The sequence below is a fragment of the Salmo trutta genome, unplaced genomic scaffold (assembly GCF_901001165.1).
Source record: "Salmo trutta unplaced genomic scaffold, fSalTru1.1, whole genome shotgun sequence".
Lineage (NCBI taxonomy): Eukaryota > Metazoa > Chordata > Actinopteri > Salmoniformes > Salmonidae > Salmo > Salmo trutta.
This window is the reverse complement of record NW_021823119.1, coordinates 27,430-50,274: the sequence shown is the minus strand read 5'-3', so window position 1 is coordinate 50,274 and position 22,845 is coordinate 27,430. Positions and strand designations below refer to the sequence as shown.

Sequence of the window (22,845 nt, the reverse complement as noted above, 5' to 3'; positions counted from 1 at the left end):
GTTGTGGTTTCTGGACCCTCTTCACTACTGCGTTGCTGTGTGTGGACCATGATAGATCCTTAGTAATGTGGACGTCACAGGAGGCTGTTGAGGGGAGGACGACTCATAATAATGGCTGGAACGGAGTGAATGGAACGGCATCAAACACACGGAAACCACGGAAACCACGGAAACCACTGAAACCACGGAAACCACGGAAACCACTGAAACCACGGAAACCACGAGTTTGATGTTTGATGTTTTTGATACCATTCCACTGATTCCGCTTCAGCCGTTACCACGAGCTTGTCCTCCCCAATTAAGATGTCACCAACCTCCTGTGGTGGACACCAAGGAACTTCAAGCTTTCCTTTGCTCCAGTACAGCCCCTTTTCTATGTTAATGGGGGCGTGCTCAGCCATCTGTTTCCTGTAGTCCACCATCAGCTCCTTTGTCTTACTGACAATCTAAACCAAACGAAATGTAAAAAAAAATATTGATTGATTTCCAGTTCTTGCAAGCATTATTTCGTGCATAAAGGGTTCATGAAGAAAAACGGTTAATCTAGAAATCAGTGATATTTTTGATTAGCATGTTGCTAAACTTAGCGTAGTTACGTAACCCGCCACCTGATAGGCTACCCTTGAGGAGCTGTCCACGGCGGAGGTGCTGAAACACTCGCGTTCTGATAATGGACTGTGTCCAATCATAAAATAAAATATCAATTTGGATGGTGTGGGCTTGGTGCTTTCTGTGACAACTCGGCTCTCTTGCTGTACCTCCTGAACATAACCCTCGTTAATGAGGATTTATTTCTCATGTTGAGAATCGTGGCTATTTTTCTGACGCCATTTTAGCTATCTGTCACCGTGTTGCGTTTTGGGACGGTTAATCCAGCCTCCACTCCGCTGCCTCATCAGACGGCATCAAACCCCTCTGAGATTCATCACTGATGCTGAATGAATAAGAGATTAACATTTCATTTTTTTTGGGGGGGGGGGGGTAGTGAGCTGCCGCTCTTATACAGAGCGGCCTATAAATCAACATCGTTCCTCTCAAACTATCACCATTTAGAGTAGGCTATGTATGACTATATATGACTATTATATAAGCCTATTTGGCTATACTGTAGGTTATGCAACGTAGGCTATTTGTTTCGTTTTTGCTAACATAGCAAGAAAAACGTGTTCCAGAAAGTGGTCTGTCATTTTTTTTCTTGATAAATCCTCGCTTGTGATAGGTTGTAGAGTCCACCCCATACAGAAGTCCCTATGCGTTTAAACTCCGTTCTGTAACAAGTGTGTCACCCATTGCTTCCAGCCACCAGCAGAGGGCGCGGTGAGCCTATCCATTCCCCTTTGTCCAATCTGTCGAGCTCTTTGATTTGTGATATTATCACTTACTGTAATGACAAATGAATAGTTTCCATTCCATTGAAGACAATATATTTTCATCGTGTCAAAAACTGATTGATTAATCACGTTGTATTGAATTATGGAGTAGAACTTTCGAGATTGACCATGTTACATTACAAATGGCAGAAATTAAACTGAAGGTTGTTCTTAAAAGGTACACTTCTAGGTTGAGGAACGTAACAACATGACTTAAATACACCTTTTTACAACAACAACAAAAAAAGAAGTAAGCAGTAGCATAAAATACAACAAAAATATGTTATATTAATGTCGTTTTTTTCTCCCAATTCCAATATTTTGAGAGCTTCAGCAATCTTACTGTGACTACATCGGACATTTATACTTGATCCCCACGTTCACTCACACCTCCAAAATAGCCGTCCCATACAGAGAACACACCTGTGCGAGGAAGGAGGCGCGCGTTTTTAAAATAAAGTCCTGGCACCACCACCGGTGGCACGGCGGCGGCAGAAGCAGGTTGCGTCGCGGGCAAAGCGGCAGAAACTATCTGACGGTTGATCCCGCTATTTGAACTATGATTTAGTGGTGAACAGCGGCACATAATTCACATGGCTCGAGTGCATTACACCCTCATAATTAGCTGAGAGGGTGGTGGTGGGAGGTTCTGCTGGCGTGACGAAGCAATTGGCTGTGTCTTTCTTGTTCAGCGACTCGACGCTTCTCTCTCTCTCTCTCTCCCTCTGTGATCAGTGGGTGAGAGGGGGACGGAGCTATCACACAGCGGAGGATACAGCGTGCGCCTCCGGTAAAGTACACTTCCCTCCCCATTCATACCCACCCACACACACACACACACACACACACACACACACCACATCACACACTCTTTTTTCTTTACATATCAACCTCTTGGAACACACACACACACACACACTACCCATGACCACCATCATCACTGTTTTTTGTTTATTTTTACTTCTTGTGCAAACAGAGTCATCCTCTCGTTGGCTCATCTCTCTGTTTTCTCCACCACTCCGTTCCCTGCTGGATCCCTTCTGGGGGGGGGGGGTTAATAACACGACACCATTGAGTCATTCTGCAGCCGTAGAGTTCTGCTTCATTTCGAGGCTGTTCTGAATGACGGGCGGAAGGTTCGACTTCGACGATGGAGGAACATACTGCGGAGGGTGGGAGGACGGCAAAGCCCACGGACATGGCATCTGTACCGGGCCAAAAGGCCAGGGCGAATACGCCGGCTCCTGGTCACACGGCTTTGAGATAGTAGGAGTGTACACCTGGCCCAGCGGGAATACGTACCATGGCTACTGGTCCCAGGGGAAGCGGCATGGGCTTGGGGTCGAAACCAAAGGGAAGTGGACTTACCGCGGTGAGTGGAGCCACGGATTCAAGGGTCGCTATGGACTCCGACAGAGTCACAATACACCTGCCCGGTACGACGGGACGTGGAGTAACGGCCTACAGGACGGGTATGGGATTGAGACCTATGGCGACGGTGGTAAGATATACCATTATACTGTTATACTGGATTGGCATGTTGTTGTTTTTTTTTTTTGTTTTTTTTTTGAATATTGTGTGTGTCTCTTTAAACCGTGAACCAGTGCGATCTGTCGTGATGTGTTGTGGTTTGGTGAAAAACGGGTTCACGAAGAGACAGAACGGAGATGTGACTGTCTATAGCGTTGGTTTATTATAGCGTTATTATAACGTTAATAACCGGATTGTAACTTTTCACATTTATACGGATTTGTGGATTTTGACTTTAGCTCCATTACGCGCAAAGGAAACATGTTCGTCACCGTGCGCCATAAACCTATTTTACTTACGTCCATAATAAGTAGCTTCCACTCGATCATTTTGATTTATTAACGACATATTCGATATGTTACGTATCTAAGCATCAGTTCATCATTTAGAACACTGCATGGGATCTCTCTCTCTCTCTCTCTCTCTCTCTCTCTCCGTCTCTCTCTCTCTCTCTCTCTCTCCGTCTCTCTCTCTCTCTCTCTCTCTCTCTCTCTCTCTCTCTCTCTCTCTCTCCCTTCTCTCTCTCTGTCTCTCTCTACCTCTATCTCTCTCCCTTCTCTCTCTCTCTCATCTCCCTCTTCTCTCTTTCTCTCTCTCTCTGGTCTTCTCTCTCTCTCCCTTCTCTCTCTCCCTTCTCTCTCTCTCTCCCTCTCCCTCTCTCTACCTCTATCTCTCTCTCTTCTCTCTCTGTCTCTCTCTCTCTCTACCTCTATCTCCCTCCCTTCTCTCTCTCTCTACCTCTATCTCTCTCCCTTCTCTCTCTCCATCTCTCTCTCTCTCTCTACTTCTATCTCTCTCCCTTCTCTCTCTCTCTCTGTCTCTCTCTCTCTCTCTCTCTGGCTCTCTCTCTCTCTCTCTCTCTCTCTTTCTCAGTGCTAGACTATTAGTTGCCTGTGTTATTCCGTGACCAACAACTCGCGTTTTAAGTCCATTGATTTATACTACACATGTGACAGTAACAGTTACAGTGTACTCGGGGTGATGGAGGGTAGAGAGATAGAGTTGTGTGTGTGTGTGTGGTGTTTGGAATGGGGTCAAATCAGGTCAAAGTGCGGTGCAGAGCAACCCTATGGCTAGCATAAATACTGCCATCCTGGTTATTATAGCCGGACGATCACCTAGCCTATTGGTCAATCCGTGGTACATTCTAAGATTGAAACCTTAATAAGATAAGACTTGAAATAGGTTTTTTCATATTGAAGCCTGTTCCTTTCTGTCAGTAAACAGCCAGTATTGAGATCCCATAAAGATGTGTCCTATATATGCACTGTCCTCTATATCTATAAACCCTTCATTCTCCTAACCTACACAATCAGCAGTGTTGACACCCTCACCGGGTGCTGAAAGTGAGACCAGAGAAGGTTGACAGACACATCAGTCTACCGGTACCCCCTGTACATAACCTGCACATTAACTCTGTACCGTAACATCCTGTATATAGCCTCCACATAGACTCTGTACCGGTACCCCCTGTATATAGCCTCCACATTGACTCTGTACCGTAACACCCTGTATATAGCCTCCACATTGACTCTGTACTGGTACCCCCTGTACATAACCTCCACATTGACTCTGTACCGTAACACCCTGTATAGAGCCTCCACATTGACTCTGTACCGTAACACCCTGTACATAGCCTCCACATTGACTCTGTTCCGGTACCCCCTGTATATAGCCTCCACATTGACTCTGTACTGGTACCCCCTGTATATAGCCTCCAAATTGACTCTGTACCGTAACACCCTGTATATAGCCTCCACATTGACTCTGTACCGGTACCCCTGTATATAGCCTCCACATTGACTCTGTACCGGTACCCCCTGTATATAGCCTCCACATTGACTCTGTACTGGTACCCCCTGTACATAACCTCCACATTGACTCTGTACCGTAACACCCTGTATAGAGCCTCCACATTGACTTTGTACCGTAACACCCTGTACATAGCCTCCACATTGACTCTGTTCCGGTACCCCCTGTATATAGCCTCCACATTGACTCTGTACCTGTACCCCCTGTATATAGCCTCCACATTGACTCTGTACCGGTACCCCCTGTATATAGCCTCCACATTGACTCTGTACCTGTACCCCCTGTATAAAGCCTCCACATTGACTCTGTACCGGTACCCCCTGTATATAGCCTCCACATTGACTCTGTACCGTAACCCCCTGTATATAGCCTCCACCTTGACTCTGTACCGTAACACCCTGTATATAGCCTCCACATTGACTCTGTACTGGTACCCCCTATATATAGCCTCCACATTGACTCTGTACCGTAACACCCTGTATATAGCCTCCACATTGACTCTGTACCGTAACACCCTGTATATAGCCTCCACATTGACTCTGTATCGGTACCCCCTGTACATAACCTGCACATTAACTCTGTACCGTAACACCCTGTATAGAGCCTCCACATTGACTTTGTACCGTAACACCCTGTACATAGCCTCCACATTGACTCTGTTCCGGTACCCCCTGTATATAGCCTCCACATTGACTCTGTACCTGTACCCCCTGTATATAGCCTCCACATTGACTCTGTACCGGTACCCCCTGTATATAGCCTCCACATTGACTCTGTACCTGTACCCCCTGTATAAAGCCTCCACATTGACTCTGTACCGGTACCCCCTGTATATAGCCTCCACATTGACTCTGTACCGTAACCCCCTGTATATAGCCTCCACCTTGACTCTGTACCGTAACACCCTGTATATAGCCTCCACATTGACTCTGTACTGGTACCCCCTATATATAGCCTCCACATTGACTCTGTACCGTAACACCCTGTATATAGCCTCCACATTGACTCTGTACCGTAACACCCTGTATATAGCCTCCACATTGACTCTGTATCGGTACCCCCTGTACATAACCTGCACATTAACTCTGTACCGTAACACCCTGTATATAGCCTCCACATTGACTCTGTACCGTAACACCCTGTATATAGCCTCCACCTTGACTCGGTACCGTAACACCCTGTATATAGCCTCCACATTGACTCTGTACCGTAACACCCTGTATATAGCCTCCACATTGACTCTGTACCGGTACCCTCTGTATATAGCCTCCACATTGACTCTGTACCGGTACCCCCTGTATATAGCCTCCACATTGACTCTGTACCGTAACACCCTGTATAGAGCCTCCACATTGACTGTACCGTAACACCCTGTACATAGCCTCCACATTGACTCTGTTCCGGTACCCCCTGTATATAGCCTCCACATTGAATCTGTACCGGTACCCCCTGTATATAGCCTCCACATTGACTCTGTACCGGTACCCCCTGTATATAGCCTCCACATTGACTTTGTATCGGTACCCCCTGTATATAGCCTCCACATTGACTCTGTACCATAATACCCTGTATATAGCCTCCACATTGACTCTGTACCGTAGCACCCTGTATATAGCCTCCACATTACCTCTGTACCGTAACACCCTGTATATAGCCTCCACATTGACTCTGTACCGTAACACCCTGTATATAGACTCCACATTGACTCTGTACCGTAACACCCTGTATATAGCCTCCACATTGACTCTGTACCGTAGCACCCTGTATATAGCCTCCACATTGCCTCTGTACCGTAACACCCTGTATATAGCCTCCACATTGCCTCTGTACCGTAACACCCTGTATATAGCCTCCACATTGACTCTGTACCGTAATACCCTGTATATAGCCTCCACATTGACTCGGTACCATAATACCCTGTATATAGCCTCCACCTTGACTCGGTACCGTAACACCCTGTATATAGCCTCCACATTGACTCTGTACCGTAACGCCCTGTATATAGCCTCCACATTGACTCTGTACCGTAACATCCTGTATATAGCCTCCACATTGACTCTGTACCGTAACATCCTGTATATAGCCTCCACATTGACTCTGTACCGTAACATCCTGTATATAGCCTCCACATTGACTCTGTACCGGAACATCCTGTATATAGCCTCCACATTGACTCTGTACCGTAACATCCTGTATATAGCCTCACTAGTATTATCTTATTGGTGTTCTTCCATTATTAGTTATTTCAATTTTTAAACAAAGGAGTATTCCCAGATAGCATGGACCCTGCTAGCCCCACAATGAGTATTCCCAGATCAGACGAGGAGATAGCATGTACCCTGCTAGCCCCATAAGGAGTATTCCCAGATCAGACGAGGAGATAGCATGGACCCTGCTAGCCCCACAGTGAGTATTCCCAGATCAGACGAGGAGATAGCATGTACCCTGCTAGCCCCATAAGGAGTATTCCCAGATCAGACGAGGAGATAGCATGGACCCTGCTAGCCCCACAATGAGTATTCCCAGATCAGACGAGGAGATAGCATGTACCCTGCTAGCCCCATAAGGAGTATTCCCAGATCAGACGAGGAGATAGCATGGACCCTGCTAGCCCCACAATGAGTATTCCCAGATCAGACGAGGAGATAGCATGTACCCTGCTAGCCCCACAAGGAGTATTCCCAGATCAGACGAGGAGATAGCATGGACCCTGCTAGCCCCACAAGGGACCTTGATTACTGTTGTTAACTGGTGTTCTCTATGGCACATCATTCACTATGACACATTAGTCCTGTTGATGCCGTCTGATATTATCAAAACAAACCTCATCCCCTAAGTACTGTAGTACGTTAGTGACATCACTAAGCAACATTTCCTACTACAAAGGCTACTCCTAAAGACATGGATTTCTGGCCATGTGATCCTATAGAGTGTAACCTTCTAACCCTTACAGCCTTTTCTAAAATGTGTGACATAAAAAAAATGTCCTCGTCAATCTACACACAATACCCCATAATGTCATCACAATACCCCATAATGACATCACAATACCCCATAATGTCATCACAATACCCCATAATGACATCACAATACCCCATAATGACATCACAATACCCCATAATGACATCACAATACCCCATAATGACATCACAATACCCCATAATGACATCACAATACCCCATAATGCCAGGTTTGGTGCATAACGACAGGTTTGACACACCTACTCATTCAAGGTTTTTCTTTATTTTTACTATGTTCTACATTGTAGAATAATAGTGAAGACCAAAACTATGAAATAACACATATGGAATCATGTAGTAACCAAAAATAAGTGTTAAAAATATCAGCTTTTTTTCCTCTGTGGAGATGGAAGAACCTTCCAGAAGGACAACCATCTCTGCAGCACACCACCAATCACGCCTTTTTTTCTTTCTTTTTGAAAGTATTTTTAATTCTATTTTTTTTATATATTTATTTTTATTAACCCCTCCACATATACATACTGCAACTTTGTAAACCTCCAATTGTCCTAATATTCCACCCGCTAAAACCTCCCCCCCATATCTAGCTCTGATTTGATTTGATTTGTCTCTAAGACCATCACCCAATCAAGCCTTTATGGTAGAGTGGCCAGACTGATGTCAGTCCTCAGTAAAAGGCACATGACAGCCCTCTTGGAGTTTGCCAAAAGACCATGAGAAACAAGACTCTTTGGTCTGATGAAACCAAGATTGAACTCTTTGGCCTGAATGCCAAGCATCATGTCTGGAGGAAACCTGGCACTGTCCCTACGGTGAAGCATGGTGTTTGCAGCATCATGCTGTGGGGATGTCTTTCAGCGGCAGGGACTGAGAGACTAGTCAGGATCGAGAGAATGAACGGAGCAAAGTACAGAAAGATCCATGATGAAAACCTGCTCCAGAGCGCTCAGGACCTTAGATTGGCACGAAGGTACACCTTCCAACAGGACAACGACCCTAAGCACACAGCCAAGACAACGCAGGACAGACTTCGGGAAAAGTCTCTGAATATCATTGAGTGGCCCAGCCAGAGACTGGACTTGAACCCGATCAAGACCTGAAAATAGATGTGCAGCGACGCTTCCCATCCAACCTGACAGAGCATGAGACATTTGTTTTTTTGTCAATTTTAGAATAAGGCTGTAATATAACAAAACATGGGGGGGGGGAAGTAATGGGGTCTGAATACTTTCCAAATGCACTGTAGCAACCACCCTGGTCTGGAGGGGTCAGTTGATGTCCTAGCAGTATCTACCACCCTGGTCTGGAGGGGTCAGTTGATGTCCTAGCAGTATCTACCACCCTGGTCTGGAGGGGTCAGTTGATGTCCTAGCAGTATCTACCACCCTGGTCTGGAGGGGTCAGTTGATGTCCTAGCAGTATCTACCACCCTGGTCTGGAGGGGTCAGTTGATGTCCTAGCAGTATCTACCACCCTGGTCTGGAGGGGTCAGTTGATGCCCTAGCAGTATCTACCACCCTGGTCTGGAGGGGTCAGTTGATGCCCTAGCAGTATCTACCACCCTGGTCTGGAGGGGTCAGTTGATGCCCTAGCAGTATCTACCACCCTGGTCTGGAGGGGTCAGTTGATGTCCTAGCAGTATCTACTACCCTGGTCTGGAGGGGTCAGTTGATGTACTAGCAGTATCTACTACCCTGGTCTGGAGGGGTCAGTTGATGTCCTAGCAGTATCTACTACCCTGGTCTGTGCCATGCTGCTCAGTTTACAGTCATGATGAATAGCTATGTCGTACACTGAGTATACAAAACATTAAGAACACCTGATCTTTCCATGACATAGACTGACAAGGTCAATCCAGGTATGATTCCTTATTGATGTCACCTGTTAAATCAACTTCAATCAGTGTAGATGAAGAGGAGGAGACAGGTTAAAGAAGCCTTGAGACAATTGAGTCGTGGATTGTGTATGTGTGTCATTCAGAGGGTGAATTGGCAAGACAAAATATTTAAGTGCCTTTGAACGGGGTATGGTAGAAAGTGCCAGGCGCTGGTTGGTGACAAGAACTGCAACTCTGCTGGGTTTTTCAAGCTCAACAGTTTCCCGATTGTGTCAAGAATGTTCCACCACCCAAAGGACATCCATTTACATTTTACATTTAAGTCATTTAGCAGACGCTCTTATCCAGAGCGACTTACAAATTGGTGCATTCACCTATAATATCCAGTAGAACAACCACTTTACAATAGCGCATCTAAATCTTTTAAAGGGGGGGGGGGGGTTAGAAGGATTACTTTATCCTATCCCAGGTATTCCTTAAAGAGGTGGGGTTTCAGGTGTCTCCGGAAGGTGGTGATTGACTCCGCTGTCCTGGCATCGTGAGGGAGCTTGTTCCACCATTGGGGTGCCAGAGCGGCGAACAGTTTTGACTGGGCTGAGCGGGAACTGTGCTTCCTCAGAGGTAGGGAGGCGAGCAGGCCAGAGGTGGATGAACGCAGTGCCCTTGTTTGGGTGTAGGGCCTGATCAGAGCCTGAAGGTACGGAGGTGCCGTTCCCCTCACAGCTCCGTAGGCAAGCACCATGGTCTTGTAGCGGATGCGAGCTTCAACTGGAAGCCAGTGGAGAGAGCGGAGGAGCGGGGTGACGTGAGAGAACTTGGGAAGGTTGAACACCAGACGGGCTGCGGCGTTCTGGATGAGTTGTAGGGGTTTGATGGCACAGGCAGGGAGCCCAGCCAACAGCGAGTTGCAGTAATCCAGACGGGAGATGACAAGTGCCTGGATTAGGACCTGCGCCGCTTCCTGTGTGAGGCAGGGTCGTACTCTGCGAATGTTGTAGAGCATGAACCTACAGGATCGGGTCACCGCCTTGATGTTAGTGGAGAACGACAGGGTGTTGTCCAGGATCACGCCAAGGTTCTTAGCACTCTGGAAGGAGGACACATCCAGCCAACTTGACACAACTGTGGGATGCATTGTCGTCAATATGGGCCAACATCCCTGTGGAACACTTTCGAAATATTGAAGAGTCCATGCCCCGACAAATTGAGGCTGTTCTGAGGGCAAAAGGGGTGCAACTTAATATTGGTGTTCTTAATGTTTTGTACACTCAGAGCACAATCAATCAAATGTATTTATAAATCCCTTTTAATATCAGTAGATTTAAACAAAATATAAATGTTTTACAAGCTACTGATGTTGTAGATTTATGGGTATCTATCCACCCATTATGATCTAAATACTCAATGGACGAGTCCAAATTGCACCATATTCCCTTCGTAGTGCACTACTTTTGACCAGAGCCCTGAAAGGTAGTGCACATGTTATTTTTTTTTAACCTTTATTTAACTAGGCAAGTCAGTTATTAAGAACAAATTCTTATTTACAATGACGGCCTACCGGGGAACAGTGGGTTAAATAACTGCCTTGTTCAGGGGCAGAATGACATATTTTTTTTTTACCTTGTCAGCTCGGGGATTCAATCTAGCAACCTTTCAGTTACTGGCCCAACTCTCTAACCACTCGACTACCTGCCGTTAAACAAATCATTTGTTGGAACTGTTCATTAGATCAGTCAGGAGCCCTGCTAAGTCTGATAGACTGAGGCAATGTATGGCTGCTGCCCCAAATGGCACCCTATTCTCTATTTAGTGTAGTACTTTTGACCAGCGCACATAGAGCTCTGTTAAAAATAGGGAACTATGTAGGGGATAGTGTGCTATTTGGGATGCATTATGTTTCTGCAGATTCCCATTGTTCTGTCTGAATTATATTGATGTAGGGGTTCCTTCCCATCTAATCAATGTCTCAGTAAGTAATGTCGTGTCTTTGGCTATGCCGGATTAAGTGATATGACATGCTATTCTATAAAATCCTTTCTCTGTAATTAATATTACCTGATTGAGCTAATCATGTAAATGTAATTAACTAGAAAGTCGGGGCACCATGAAAGAGTGTTTATAGAGCTGTTATCTTCCGAATAAACTCTGAAAGACCTAGTAATATTTTACATCAATGGCAGTCGATATTAATCGTCACCTTATTTCAGTCTCATCAAATTCTTGGTTATCTTCACGAACCTTGGCTAACAAGTTGAATCAGCAATACAAAATTGGGTTTAATTATTTATTTCCTAAATACGTAACTAATCACACAGAATTACATATACACAGAATGCAAATTATGTCATACAGAAAACGTCCCTGGTGGATGGAACCTGTATGATGGCTTGTTACACAAAGAGAGGGGGTTGGGCTTGAATGAAAGAGCGGGAAGACTGAGGAACAAAGGGAGAAGCTAAGCTTTCATAAATACAGTATCTTATGCATTCTAAATTACCGCCCATTTGGAAAAGGAAAATGCAATAAATATTTACTCTGAGCTGCGCTTCGGTAGGTTGGTTGTAGATGCTGGCCGTGTTGGCCAACAGAGATCTTCCTGTCCTCGGAAGAATGTCTCTGGTGGTAAATTGGATACGTTGTAGTATCTTCGTTGTGTGTTAGACTGGATACGTCGTCCGTCCTTTCCTAGCCCAACGTTTACAGCTGCTGTTGCTAAGTCAACGGCTAAGAGGTCTCACTTCTTTAGTGAATAAGAGTTCAAAGTTCATATCATTCACAACCAAAGCTCACGCTGAGGTTGGCTTAGTTCTGTAGTTGACATGTTAGTCCCTTTTGACGTATGGACCGTCGTCCAATCGTCCTCGTAACAGGAGGTTACATTTTCGTCAAGGGCTTATATAGTGGAGGGAGAGAAGGGTGTGTTTCATAGTTTATAACCCATGTCTCTTCACAGGGGCGGGCCACTGATTGAGCAGGGCTCTAACCTTATGAAAACCCAATTATCTCATTTGGAAGCTAAAATGTAATCTTATCACAAATAGTTTCATATTCAAACATTTAATTTGCACAACAATTCCATGTGAATCTGATAACTAGAATGTGTAGACTTTCCCAGGTACAGTTTATGTCGTCCTGTCATCAGTCATAATGTCTCAGATGACAACCGAACAGACATCATATTCATTAAGTACCAACGCATATTTTCAACTGGTTCTATTACCGAAATATGGTTCCTTTCCCCCACTTGTTTGATGTTCTCAGACTCTCTATGTTTAACAAAGGCTATTCAAGAGTCCTTCAGTAGAGTCAGAGAGAGGGAAGGGAGAAAGGTATTTATGGGGTGGTCATAAACCTTACCCACAGGCCAACATCATGACAGTAATGATATCTATGCTACCAGGTGGGTTTCCTTCCCATCTAATCAATGTCTCAGTAAGTAATGATAACTAGGTTAGCAATGTCTAATGAGCTTAATGTTGTTGTAGGACATTAGTATCCTAATTGAGAGTGTTGGGCCAGTTTCTCTCTTTGTCTTTTAATGTGGCGTTTAGTCAATACTGTTAAGATCGATCGATCAACCGATCAATCGATCAATCAGTCAATCAATCAACCAATCTACCCACCAACCAACCAATCAATCAACGAACCAACTAACCAATCAATCAATCAACCAACCCACCAACCAACCAATCAATCAATCAATCAACGCACCAATCAACCAATCAATCAGTTAATCAATCTATTCACCGGCATCTCTACTGTCCTCTCTCCTCCAGGTACATACCAGGGCCAGTGGATGGGCGGGATGCGGCACGGTTATGGCGTGCGCCAGAGTGTTCCCTACGGCATGGCAACAGTGATCCGCTCTCCGCTCCGTACCTCTCTAGCGTCCCTACGCTCCGAGCAGAGCAATGGCACCGTGCTCCAGGACCTCTCGGGTGACACGCCCACCGGCGGCCGCGGCGGGTTCGTCCTCAACTTCCACTCGGACAGCGAGGTGGTCACCGGGAAGAAGAAGGGTCTGTTCCGCCGCGGCTCGCTGTTTGGGAGCCTCCGTCGGCTACACAAGTCCGAATCGAAGTCGTCCATCTCCAGCAAGAGGAGTTCCGCACGCAGCGACGCCGCTATGAGCCGCATCAGCTCTTCCGACGCAGACGCCAACTCCACCGTCTCCCTGGGCGACGGAGAGCTGCCGGAAGAGGACCTGCTATTGGAGGATCACGTGGACGCCACCACCACCGAGACGTACACGGGGGAGTGGAAGAACGACAAGCGCAACGGGTTCGGCGTCAGCGAACGTTCCAACGGGATGAAGTACGAGGGGGAGTGGCTGAACAACAAGCGCCATGGTTACGGGTGCACCACCTTCCCCGAGGGGAACAAGGAAGAAGGGAAGTACAAGAATAACGTGCTGGTGCGTGGAATAAGGAAGCAGTTGATCCCGCTAAAGAACCCCAAAACCAAAGAGAAGGTGGACCGGGCAGTGGAGGGGGCGCAGAGGGCAGGGGCCATCTCCAGGACGAAAGTGGAAATAGCAGCTTCCAGGTAGGTTGGTGAGGTGTTTGTGTTTGTGTGTGTGTGTGTGTGTGTGTGTGTGTGTGTGTGTGTGTGTGTGTGTGTGTGTGTGTGTGTGTGTGTGTGTGTATGAGAGAATGTGTGTTACACCTGTAAATACACAAACTAGTATACAGCATTCAAATCCGCAAGATCAAAGGCCCTTCCTACATTCCCTGTGTGCCTGGTATGACTGGTATGGCTGTACAACCAGCTTGCGGAGTATTACTGTATAACTCCTGGCTATTTCTGTGGAGCATTACACTACGGATCTCCAGTTGAATGGTCCAGCTCAGTTGTGATTGAAGTGATGTGTAACCAGAGACTTATGACAGTGGGTCCTAACGTTGATTCATCACCATCGCTGCTTTTCAAATCAAATTAAATTGTATTAGTCACATGGGCCGAATACAACAGGTGTAGACCTTACAGTGAAATTCTGAATACAACAGGTGTAGACCTTACAGTGAAATGCTGAATACAACAGGTGTAGTAGACCTCATAGTGAAATGCTGAATACAACAGGTGTAGTAGACCTTACAGTGAAATGCTGAATACAACAGGTGTAGTAGACCTCACAGTGAAATGCTGAATACAACAGGTGTAGTAGACCTCACAGTGAAATGCTGAATACAACAGGTGTAGTAGACCTTACAGTGAAATGCTGAATACAACAGGTGTAGTAGACCTTACAGTGAAATGCTTACTTACGAGCCCCTAACCAACAACGCAGTTAAAATAAAAATAAGAATAAGAAATAAAAAGTAACAAGTAATTAAAGAGCAGCAGTAAAATAACAATGTGGAGGCTATATACAGGGGGTACCGGTACAGAGTCAATGTGGAGACTATATACAGGGGGTACCGGTACAGAGTCAATGTGGAGGCTATATACAGGGGGTACCGGTACAGAGTCAATGTGGAGGCTATATACAGGGGGTACCGGTACAGAGTCAATGTGGAGGCTATACACAGGGGGTACCAGTACAGAGTCAATGTGGAGGCTATATACAGGGTGTTACGGTACAGAGTCAATGTGGAGGCTATATACAGGGGGTACTGGTACAGAGTCAATGTGGAGGCTATATACAGGGTGTTATGGTACAGAGTCAATGTGGAGGCTATATACAGGGGGTACTGGTACAGAGTCAATGTGGAGGCTATATACAGGGTGTTACGGTACAGAGTCAATGTGGAGGCTATATACAGGGGGTACTAGTACAGAGTCAATGTGGAGGCTATATACAGGGTGTACCGGTACAGAGTCAATGTGGAGGCTATATACAGGGGGTACCAGTACAGAGTCAATAGTGGAGGCTATATACAGGGGGTACCGGTACAGAGTCAATGTGGAGACTATATACAGGGGGTACCAGTACAGAGTCAATGTGGAGGCTATATACAGGGGGTACCGGTACAGAGTCAATGTGCGGGGGCACCGCTTAGTCGAGGTTATATGTACATGTAGGTAGAGTTATTAAAGTAATTATGCATAGATGATAACAACAGAGAGTAGCAGCGGTGTAAAAGGGGGGGGGGGACGCAATGCAAATAGTCTGGGTAGCCATTTGATTAGATGTTCAGGAGTCTTATGGCTTGGGGGTAGAAGCTGTTTAGAAGCGTCTTAGACGTAGACTTTGCGGTCCTGTACCGCTTGCCGTAAGGTAGCAGAGAGAACAGTCTATGACTAGGGTGGCTGGAGTCTTTGACAATTTTTAGGGCCTTCCTTTGACACCGCCTGGTATAGAGGTCCTGGATGGCAGAAAGCCAGCCCCCAGTGATGTACTGGGCCGTTCGCACTACCCTCTGTAGTGCCTTGCGGTCGGAGGCCGAGCAGTTGCCATACCAGGCAGTGATGCAACCAGTCAGGATGCTCTCGATGGTGCAACTTTTGAGGATCTGAGGACCGTTGCCAAATCTTTTCAGTCTCCTGAGGGGGAATGGGTTTTGTAATGCCCTCTTAACAACTGTCTTGTTGTGCTTGGACCATGATAGTTTGTTGGTGATGTGGACACCAAGGAACTTGAAGCTCTCAACCTGCTCCACTACAGCACCGTCAATGAGAATGGGCGAGTGCTCGGTCCTCCTTTTCCTGTAATCCACAATCATCTCCTTTGTCTTGATCACGTTGAGGGAGAGGTTGTTGTCCTGGCACCACACGGCCAGGTCTCTGACCTCCTCCCTATAGGCCGTCTCATCGTTGTCGGCGATCAGGCCTACCACTGTTGTGTCATCAGCAAACTTAATGATGGTGTTGGAGTTGTGCCTGGTCGTGCAGTCATGAGTGAACAGGGAGTACAGGAGGGGACTGAGCACGCACCCCTGAGGGGCCCCAGTGTTGAGGATCAGTGTGGTGGATGTGTTGTTACCTACCCTTACCACCTGGGGGCGGCCCGTCAGGAAGTCCAGGATCCAGTTGCAGAGGGAGGTGTTTAGTCCCAGGATCCTTAGCTTATTGATGAGCTTTGAGGGCACTATGGTGTTGAATGCTGAGCTGTAGTCAATGAACAGTATTCTCACATAGGTGTTCCTTTTGTCCAGGTGGGAAAGGCCAGTGTGGACTGCAATAGAGATTGCATCATCTGTGGATCTGTTAGGGCGGTATGCAAATTTGAGTGGGTCTAGTGTTTCTGGGATAATGGTGTTGATGTGAGTCATGACCAGCCTTTCAAAGCACTTCATGGATACAGACTTGAGTGCTACAGGTCTGTAGTCATTTAGGCAGGTTACCTTGGTGTTCTTGGGCACAGGGACCATGGTGGTCTGCTTGAAACATGTTGCTATTACAGACTCGGACAGGGAGAGGTTGAAAATGTCAGTGAAGACACTTGCCAGTTTTGTGTGACACCACCAGTTTATTGCTGCTTGTCCTGGACATTTATGATCAGCCTTCAGTGTGTGTGTGTGTGTGTGTGTGTGTGTGTGTGTGTGTGTGTGTGTGTGTGTGTGTGTGTGTGTGTGTGTGTGTGTGTGTGTGTTTGTGTGTGTGTTTGTGTGTGTGTGTGTGTGTGTGTGTGTTTGTTTGTGTGTGTGTGTGTGTGTGTGTGTGTGTGTGTGTGTGTGTGTGTGTTTGTGTGTGTGCGCGTATGTGTGTGTGTGTTTGTGTGTGTGCGCGTATGTGTGAGCGTTTGTGTGTGTGTGTGTGTGTGTGTGTGTGTGTGTGTGTGCTCCCAGAGCGTGGTCAGGCAGGCAGCCTGTACAGTGTGTAATAAAGACATTCCGTGACGATAGACACACACTGCCAAGCACCCAGCACTGTTCTGATCCGGACAGGCATCCAGGGGGGATCAGTTGAACTGCTTTTCATTGGGGTCAAGTCCCAAGTGGCACCCACTTTTCCCTATGTATCCCCCTATAGGCTCTGGTATAAAGTAGTGCACTATGTAGGGAATAGGGTGCCATAGGGCTCTGCCCTAAAGTAGTGCACTATATAGGGAATAGGGTGCCATAGGGCTCTGGTCTAAAGTAGTGCACTATATATAGGGAGTAGGGTGCCGTAGGGCTCTGGTCTAAAGTAGTGCACTATATAGGGAATAGGGAGCCATTTAGGATGGATCCAAATGTGTTCCCCTCAGAAGACTGATTACTGTTTTGGTAGTTTAGCAAATATGTACTGCATAAAGTATTGTCATCACAAACATAGTCAATGTTAGTAACATTTTGTACTCCACAGACAAGTCTTTCACAGTCATCTTTCACAGTCATCTTTCACAGTCATCTTTCACAGTCATCTCAGACACCCGGAACTGAAATCACGCGTAATTTGCGTCAGATGAACGATAAGATGCTCGATTTGTTTCCTGTTCACCCTGCTACAATCTAGCAGGAAGTGACAGTTCAGGTGCATCAAAGCTGGGGCAGAGGGAATGAAAAAACAGCTTCTATCTCCAGGCCATCACACTGTTAAACAGTAAACATAAGCTAGCCACCGCCTAGTACCCTGCCCTGAAACTTAGATACTGTTACTAACCGGATACCGCCCGGTACTCAACCCTGAACCTTAGATACTGTTACTAGCCGGATACCGCCCGGTACTCAACCCTGAACCTTAGATACTGTTACTAGCCGGATACCGCCCGGTACTCAACCCTGAACCTTAGATACTGTTACTAACCGGATACCTCCCGGTACTCAACCCTGAACCTTAGATACTGTTACTAACCGGATACCGCCCGGTACTCAACCCTGAACCTTAGATACTGTTACTAGCCGGATACCGCCCGGTACTCAACCCTGAACCTTAGATACTGTTACTAACCGGATACCGCCCGGTACTCAACCCTGAACCTTAGATACTGTTACTAACCGGATACCGCCCGGTACTCAACCCTGAACCTTAGAGGCTGCTGCCCTATGTACATAGTCATGGAACAGTAGTCACTTTAATAATGTTTACATACTGTTTATTGTTCTGAAATCATTTCTGTAGATAGATACAGGTTAATATTCCTGAAACATTATTCTGTTAAAATTTTATTTGATCTCTGAGAAAATAAGCTAACTGATTACTCTCTACTGTATTCTGATTACTCTCTACTGTATTCTGATTACTCTCTACTGTATTCTGATTACTCTCTACTGTATTCTGATTACTCTCTACTGTATTCTTGACATAGCTCATCCTATATAACTACTGCTGTACATACCTTTTCTTACTTATATATTGTCAATACTGTCTATACTCACCATGTATATATATATATATATATATATATATATATATATATATATATATATATATATATATATATATATATATATATATATATATAGTGTATAGATTTGTATTTCCTGACTGACAGCTCCTTCTGATATGTATATCTTCACTCTAGTTGGCTCCCGAGTGTCACAGTCCCTGGTTCGAATCCAGACTGTATCACATCCGGACATGATTGGGAGTTCCATAGGGCGGCGTTTAATTGGCCCATCGTCGTCCTGGTTAGGTTTTGGCCTGGGTAGGCAGTCATTCCAAATAAGAATTTCTTCTTAACTGACTTGCCTAGTTATAGAAAGGTTACATTTATTTTTTTATATATTTAAAAAAAATAAAAATACTCGAGAGAATTGCAAAACTCTGCTGACGTTTGTTGGAAAAAGTAAACAAGATACTAAGAAGAGGATGAGAAAGAGTAAACAAGAGAGGGTTTGTATGAGAAAGAGTAAACAAGAGAGGGTTTGTATGAGAAAGAGTAAACAAGAGAGGGTTTGTATGAGAAAGAGTAAACAAGAGAGGGTTTGTATGAGAAAGAGTAAACAAGAGAGGGTTTGTATGAGAAAGAGTAAACAAGAGAGGGTTTGTATGAGAAAGAGTAAACAAGAGAGGGTTTGTATGAGAAAGAGTAAACAAGAGAGGGTTTGTATGAGAAAGAGTAAACAAGAGAGGGTTTGTATGAGAAAGAGTAAACAAGAGAGGGTTTGTATGAGAAAGAGTAAACAAGAGAGGGTTTGTATGAGAAAGAGTAAACAAGAGAGGGTTTGTATGAGAAAGAGTAACAAGAGAGGGTTTGTATGAGAAAGAGTAAACAAGAGAGGGTTTGTATGAGAAAGAGTAAACAAGAGAGGGTTTGTATGAGAAAGAGTAAACAAGAGAGGGTTTGTATGAGAAAGAGTAAACAAGAGAGGGTTTGTATGAGAAAGAGTAAACAAGAGAGGGTTTGTATGAGAAAGAGTAAACAAGAGAGGGTTTGTATGAGAAAGAGTAAACAAGAGAGGGTTTGTATGAGAAGAGTAAACAAGAGAGGGTTTGTATGAGAAAGAGTAAACAAGAGAGGGTTTGTATGAGAAAGAGTAAACAAGAGAGGGTTTGTATGAGAAAGAGTAAACAAGAGAGGGTTTGTATGAGAAAGAGTAAACAAGAGAGGGTTTGTATGAGAAAGAGTAAACAAGAGAGGGTTTGTATGAGAAAGAGGTAAACAAGAGAGGGTTTGTATGAGAAAGAGTAAACAAGAGAGGGTTTGTATGAGAAAGAGTAAACAAGAGAGGGTTTGTATGAGAAAGAGTAAACAAGAGAGGGTTTGTATGAGAAAGAGTAAACAAGAGAGGGTTTGTATGAGAAAGAGTAAACAAGAGAGGGTTTGTATGAGAAAGAGTAAACAAGAGAGGGTTTGTATGAGAAAGAGTAAACAAGAGAGGGTTTGTATGAGAAAGAGTAAACAAGAGAGGGTTTTGTATGAGAAAGAATAAACAGAGAGGGTTTGTATGAGAAAGAGTAAACAAGAGAGGGTTTGTATGAGAAAGAGTAAACAAGAGAGGGTTTGTATGAGAAAGAGTAACAAGAGAGGGGTTTGTATGAGAAAGAGTAAACAAGAGAGGGTTTGTATGAGAAAGAGTAAACAAGAGAGGGTTTGTATGAGAAAGAGTAACAAGAGAGGGTTTGTATGAGAAAGAGTAAACAAGAGAGGGTTTGTATGAGAAAGAGTAAACAAGAGAGGGTTTGTATGAGAAAGAGTAAACAAGAGAGGGTTTGTATGAGAAAGAGTAAACAAGAGAGGGTTTGTATGAGAAAGAGTAAACAAGAGAGGGTTTGTAGGAGAAAGAGTAAACAAGAGAGGGTTTGTATGAGAAAGAGTAAACAAGAGAGGGTTTGTATGAGAAAGAGTAAACAAGAGAGGGTTTGTATGAGAAAGAGTAAACAAGAGAGGGTTTGTATGAGAAAGAGTAAACAAGAGAGGGTTTTGTATGAGAAAGAGTAAACAAGAGAGGGTTTGTATGAGAAAGAGTAAACAAGAGAGGGTTTGTATGAGAAAGAGTAAACAAGAGAGGGTTTGTATGAGAAAGAGTAAACAAGAGAGGGTTTGTATGAGAAAGAGTAAACAAGAGAGGGTTTGTATGAGAAAGAGTAAACAAGAGAGGGTTTGTATGAGAAAGAGTAAACAAGAGAGGGTTTTGTATGAGAAAGAGTAAACAAGAGAGGGTTTGTATGAGAAAGAGTAAACAAGAGAGGGTTTGTATGAGAAAGAGTAAACAAGAGAGGGTTTGTATGAGAAGAGTAAACAAGAGAGGGTTTGTATGAGAAAGAGTAAACAAGAGAGGGTTTGTATGAGAAAGAGTAAACAAGAGAGGGTTTGTATGAGAAAGAGTAAACAAGAGAGGGTTTGTATGAGAAAGAGTAAACAAGAGAGGGTTTGTATGAGAAGAGTAACAAGAGAGGGTTTGTATGAGAAAGAGTAAACAAGAGAGGGTTTGTATGAGAAAGAGTAAACAAGAGAGGGTTTGTGTGAGAAAGAGTAAAAGAGGTAAACAAGAGAGGGTTTGTATGAGAAAGAGTAAACAAGAGAGGGTTTGTATGAGAAAGAGTAAACAAGAGAGGGTTTGTATGAGAAAGAGTAAACAAGAGAGGGTTTGTATGAGAAAGAGTAAACAAGAGAGGGTTTGTATGAGAAAGAGTAAACAAGAGAGGGTTTGTATGAGAAAGAGTAAACAAGAGAGGGTTTGTATGAGAAAGAGGAAACAAGAGAGGGTTTGTATGAGAAAGAGTAAACAAGAGAGGGTTTGTATGAGAAAGAGTAAACAAGAGAGGGTTTGTATGAGAAAGAGTAAACAAGAGAGGGTTTGTATGAGAAGGGGAAACAAGTGTGTGTGTGTGTGTGTGTGTGTGTGTGTGTGTTGGAAATTTTTTTTGTGTATGAGTTTATTTAAGGAAAGAGACAAATCGACGGAAGTCCAGAGGACGTATTAAAAATCAAATCCCTCGTTATGTCTGAAATCCATGCCTTATCGATTGGGCTTCCTGAATTTATAATTTTTTTGTGTATTGTTTCTGTAGATTTATTTATTTATTCCACAAAGTTTTATCTCCATATAATGTATACTTTCATATATACGTCAAAAACGTTGAACTGGTAAAGGGTCTTGTGAGGCCTGTGGGCATCCAGGAGCAAAACATCCACAACACCTTTGTAGCCCAAAACGGACACTACAGACAGAAGAGAAGTGTCCTAGCAAGCCGCTTTGGTGAGGGGGGGGTGGGGGGGGGGGGGGTGGGGGGGGGGGGGGGTGATAGAACACATGTTCACGCTAGTCTCATCTTTCCATAGAGGGGTCATATTACTGTGTAGCCCAAAAACTGATTTTGTGAGAAGACCGATTTTCAGGATTGTCTCATGGTCTGACAAACACAGCTCTCTAGCTCTGTCACCTTTCACCTCAGATGGTGAAGTGCAACGTCGCCGTGCGGAGGATGTGGGGGGACTGAGATGCCCCCCCCCCTCAAAAAAAACATCTGTAGCTTAAATTGACTGATTTTTATGGGAATGTTTTTATTATGCTAATTTTGAATTTCTGCAAGGGCACAGACATCGACCTTAAACTGTATTTATGGCTGCTAGGCCTTCTTCCACACTCTGATTGAATGACCAGCTGTTATGAATCCTGAAGTCATGTGTCTTGGATATTATGCTCTTCCCTTTCAACTTACTGAACACACGTCACATATCTTCAAAGATCCTGACATCACAAGGAAAAACTCTGGGCCCTAGACTATTGTTTTTTCAGTTCTGCTTATAAGCATGTTATAAACTAGCTTTGTGAAGTTCTTCAGTGTTATAACCAGCCTTTATAAACACTGCGGCTGGTTAATGGATATGTAAACATCATTATGTAGTAGCTAGCTGACATCGAGGGGGTTTTATTGATCGGTAGAGGTCATGTGGTCTGGTTTCATTGACCTGCAATGGACCCAGTGGATCCAGAGAGAGGAAGAGAGGGAATAGAGAGGAAGAGAGAGGAAGAGAGGGAAGAGAGAGGAAGAGAGAGGAAGAGAG

At 44.7% G+C, this 22,845-nt stretch overlaps 1 protein-coding gene and 1 long non-coding RNA gene across 4 annotated transcripts in view; both read left to right on the top strand.

Annotated features, from left to right (window-relative positions):
* Positions 1–2,040: 2,040 nt before the first annotated feature.
* Positions 2,041–22,845, top strand: part of LOC115189019 (junctophilin-1) — a 37,515-nt gene continuing 16,710 nt past the window's right edge. Inside the window, exons 1-3 of one of the 2 annotated variants that reach the window (XM_029747846.1) lie at positions 2,041–2,160; positions 2,347–2,871; positions 13,307–14,075. In XM_029747846.1, coding sequence (XP_029603706.1) covers positions 2,493–2,871; positions 13,307–14,075 — 1,148 coding nt within the window. In that variant the 5' untranslated portion in view covers positions 2,041–2,160; positions 2,347–2,492. Of the gene's footprint in view, positions 2,161–2,248; positions 2,872–13,306; positions 14,076–22,845 lie in introns of those variants that run through there. The other variant, XM_029747847.1, reaches the window with a different exon arrangement.
* LOC115189021 (uncharacterized) lies at positions 19,209–21,645 on the top strand. Of its 2 annotated transcripts, none has more exons than XR_003876659.1 (2): positions 19,209–19,302; positions 21,319–21,645. It is a non-coding gene; the product is annotated as an uncharacterized LOC115189021 (long non-coding RNA). The 2 variants fall into 2 exon arrangements; XR_003876658.1 differs by lacking the exon at positions 19,209–19,302 and adding an exon at positions 21,223–21,279.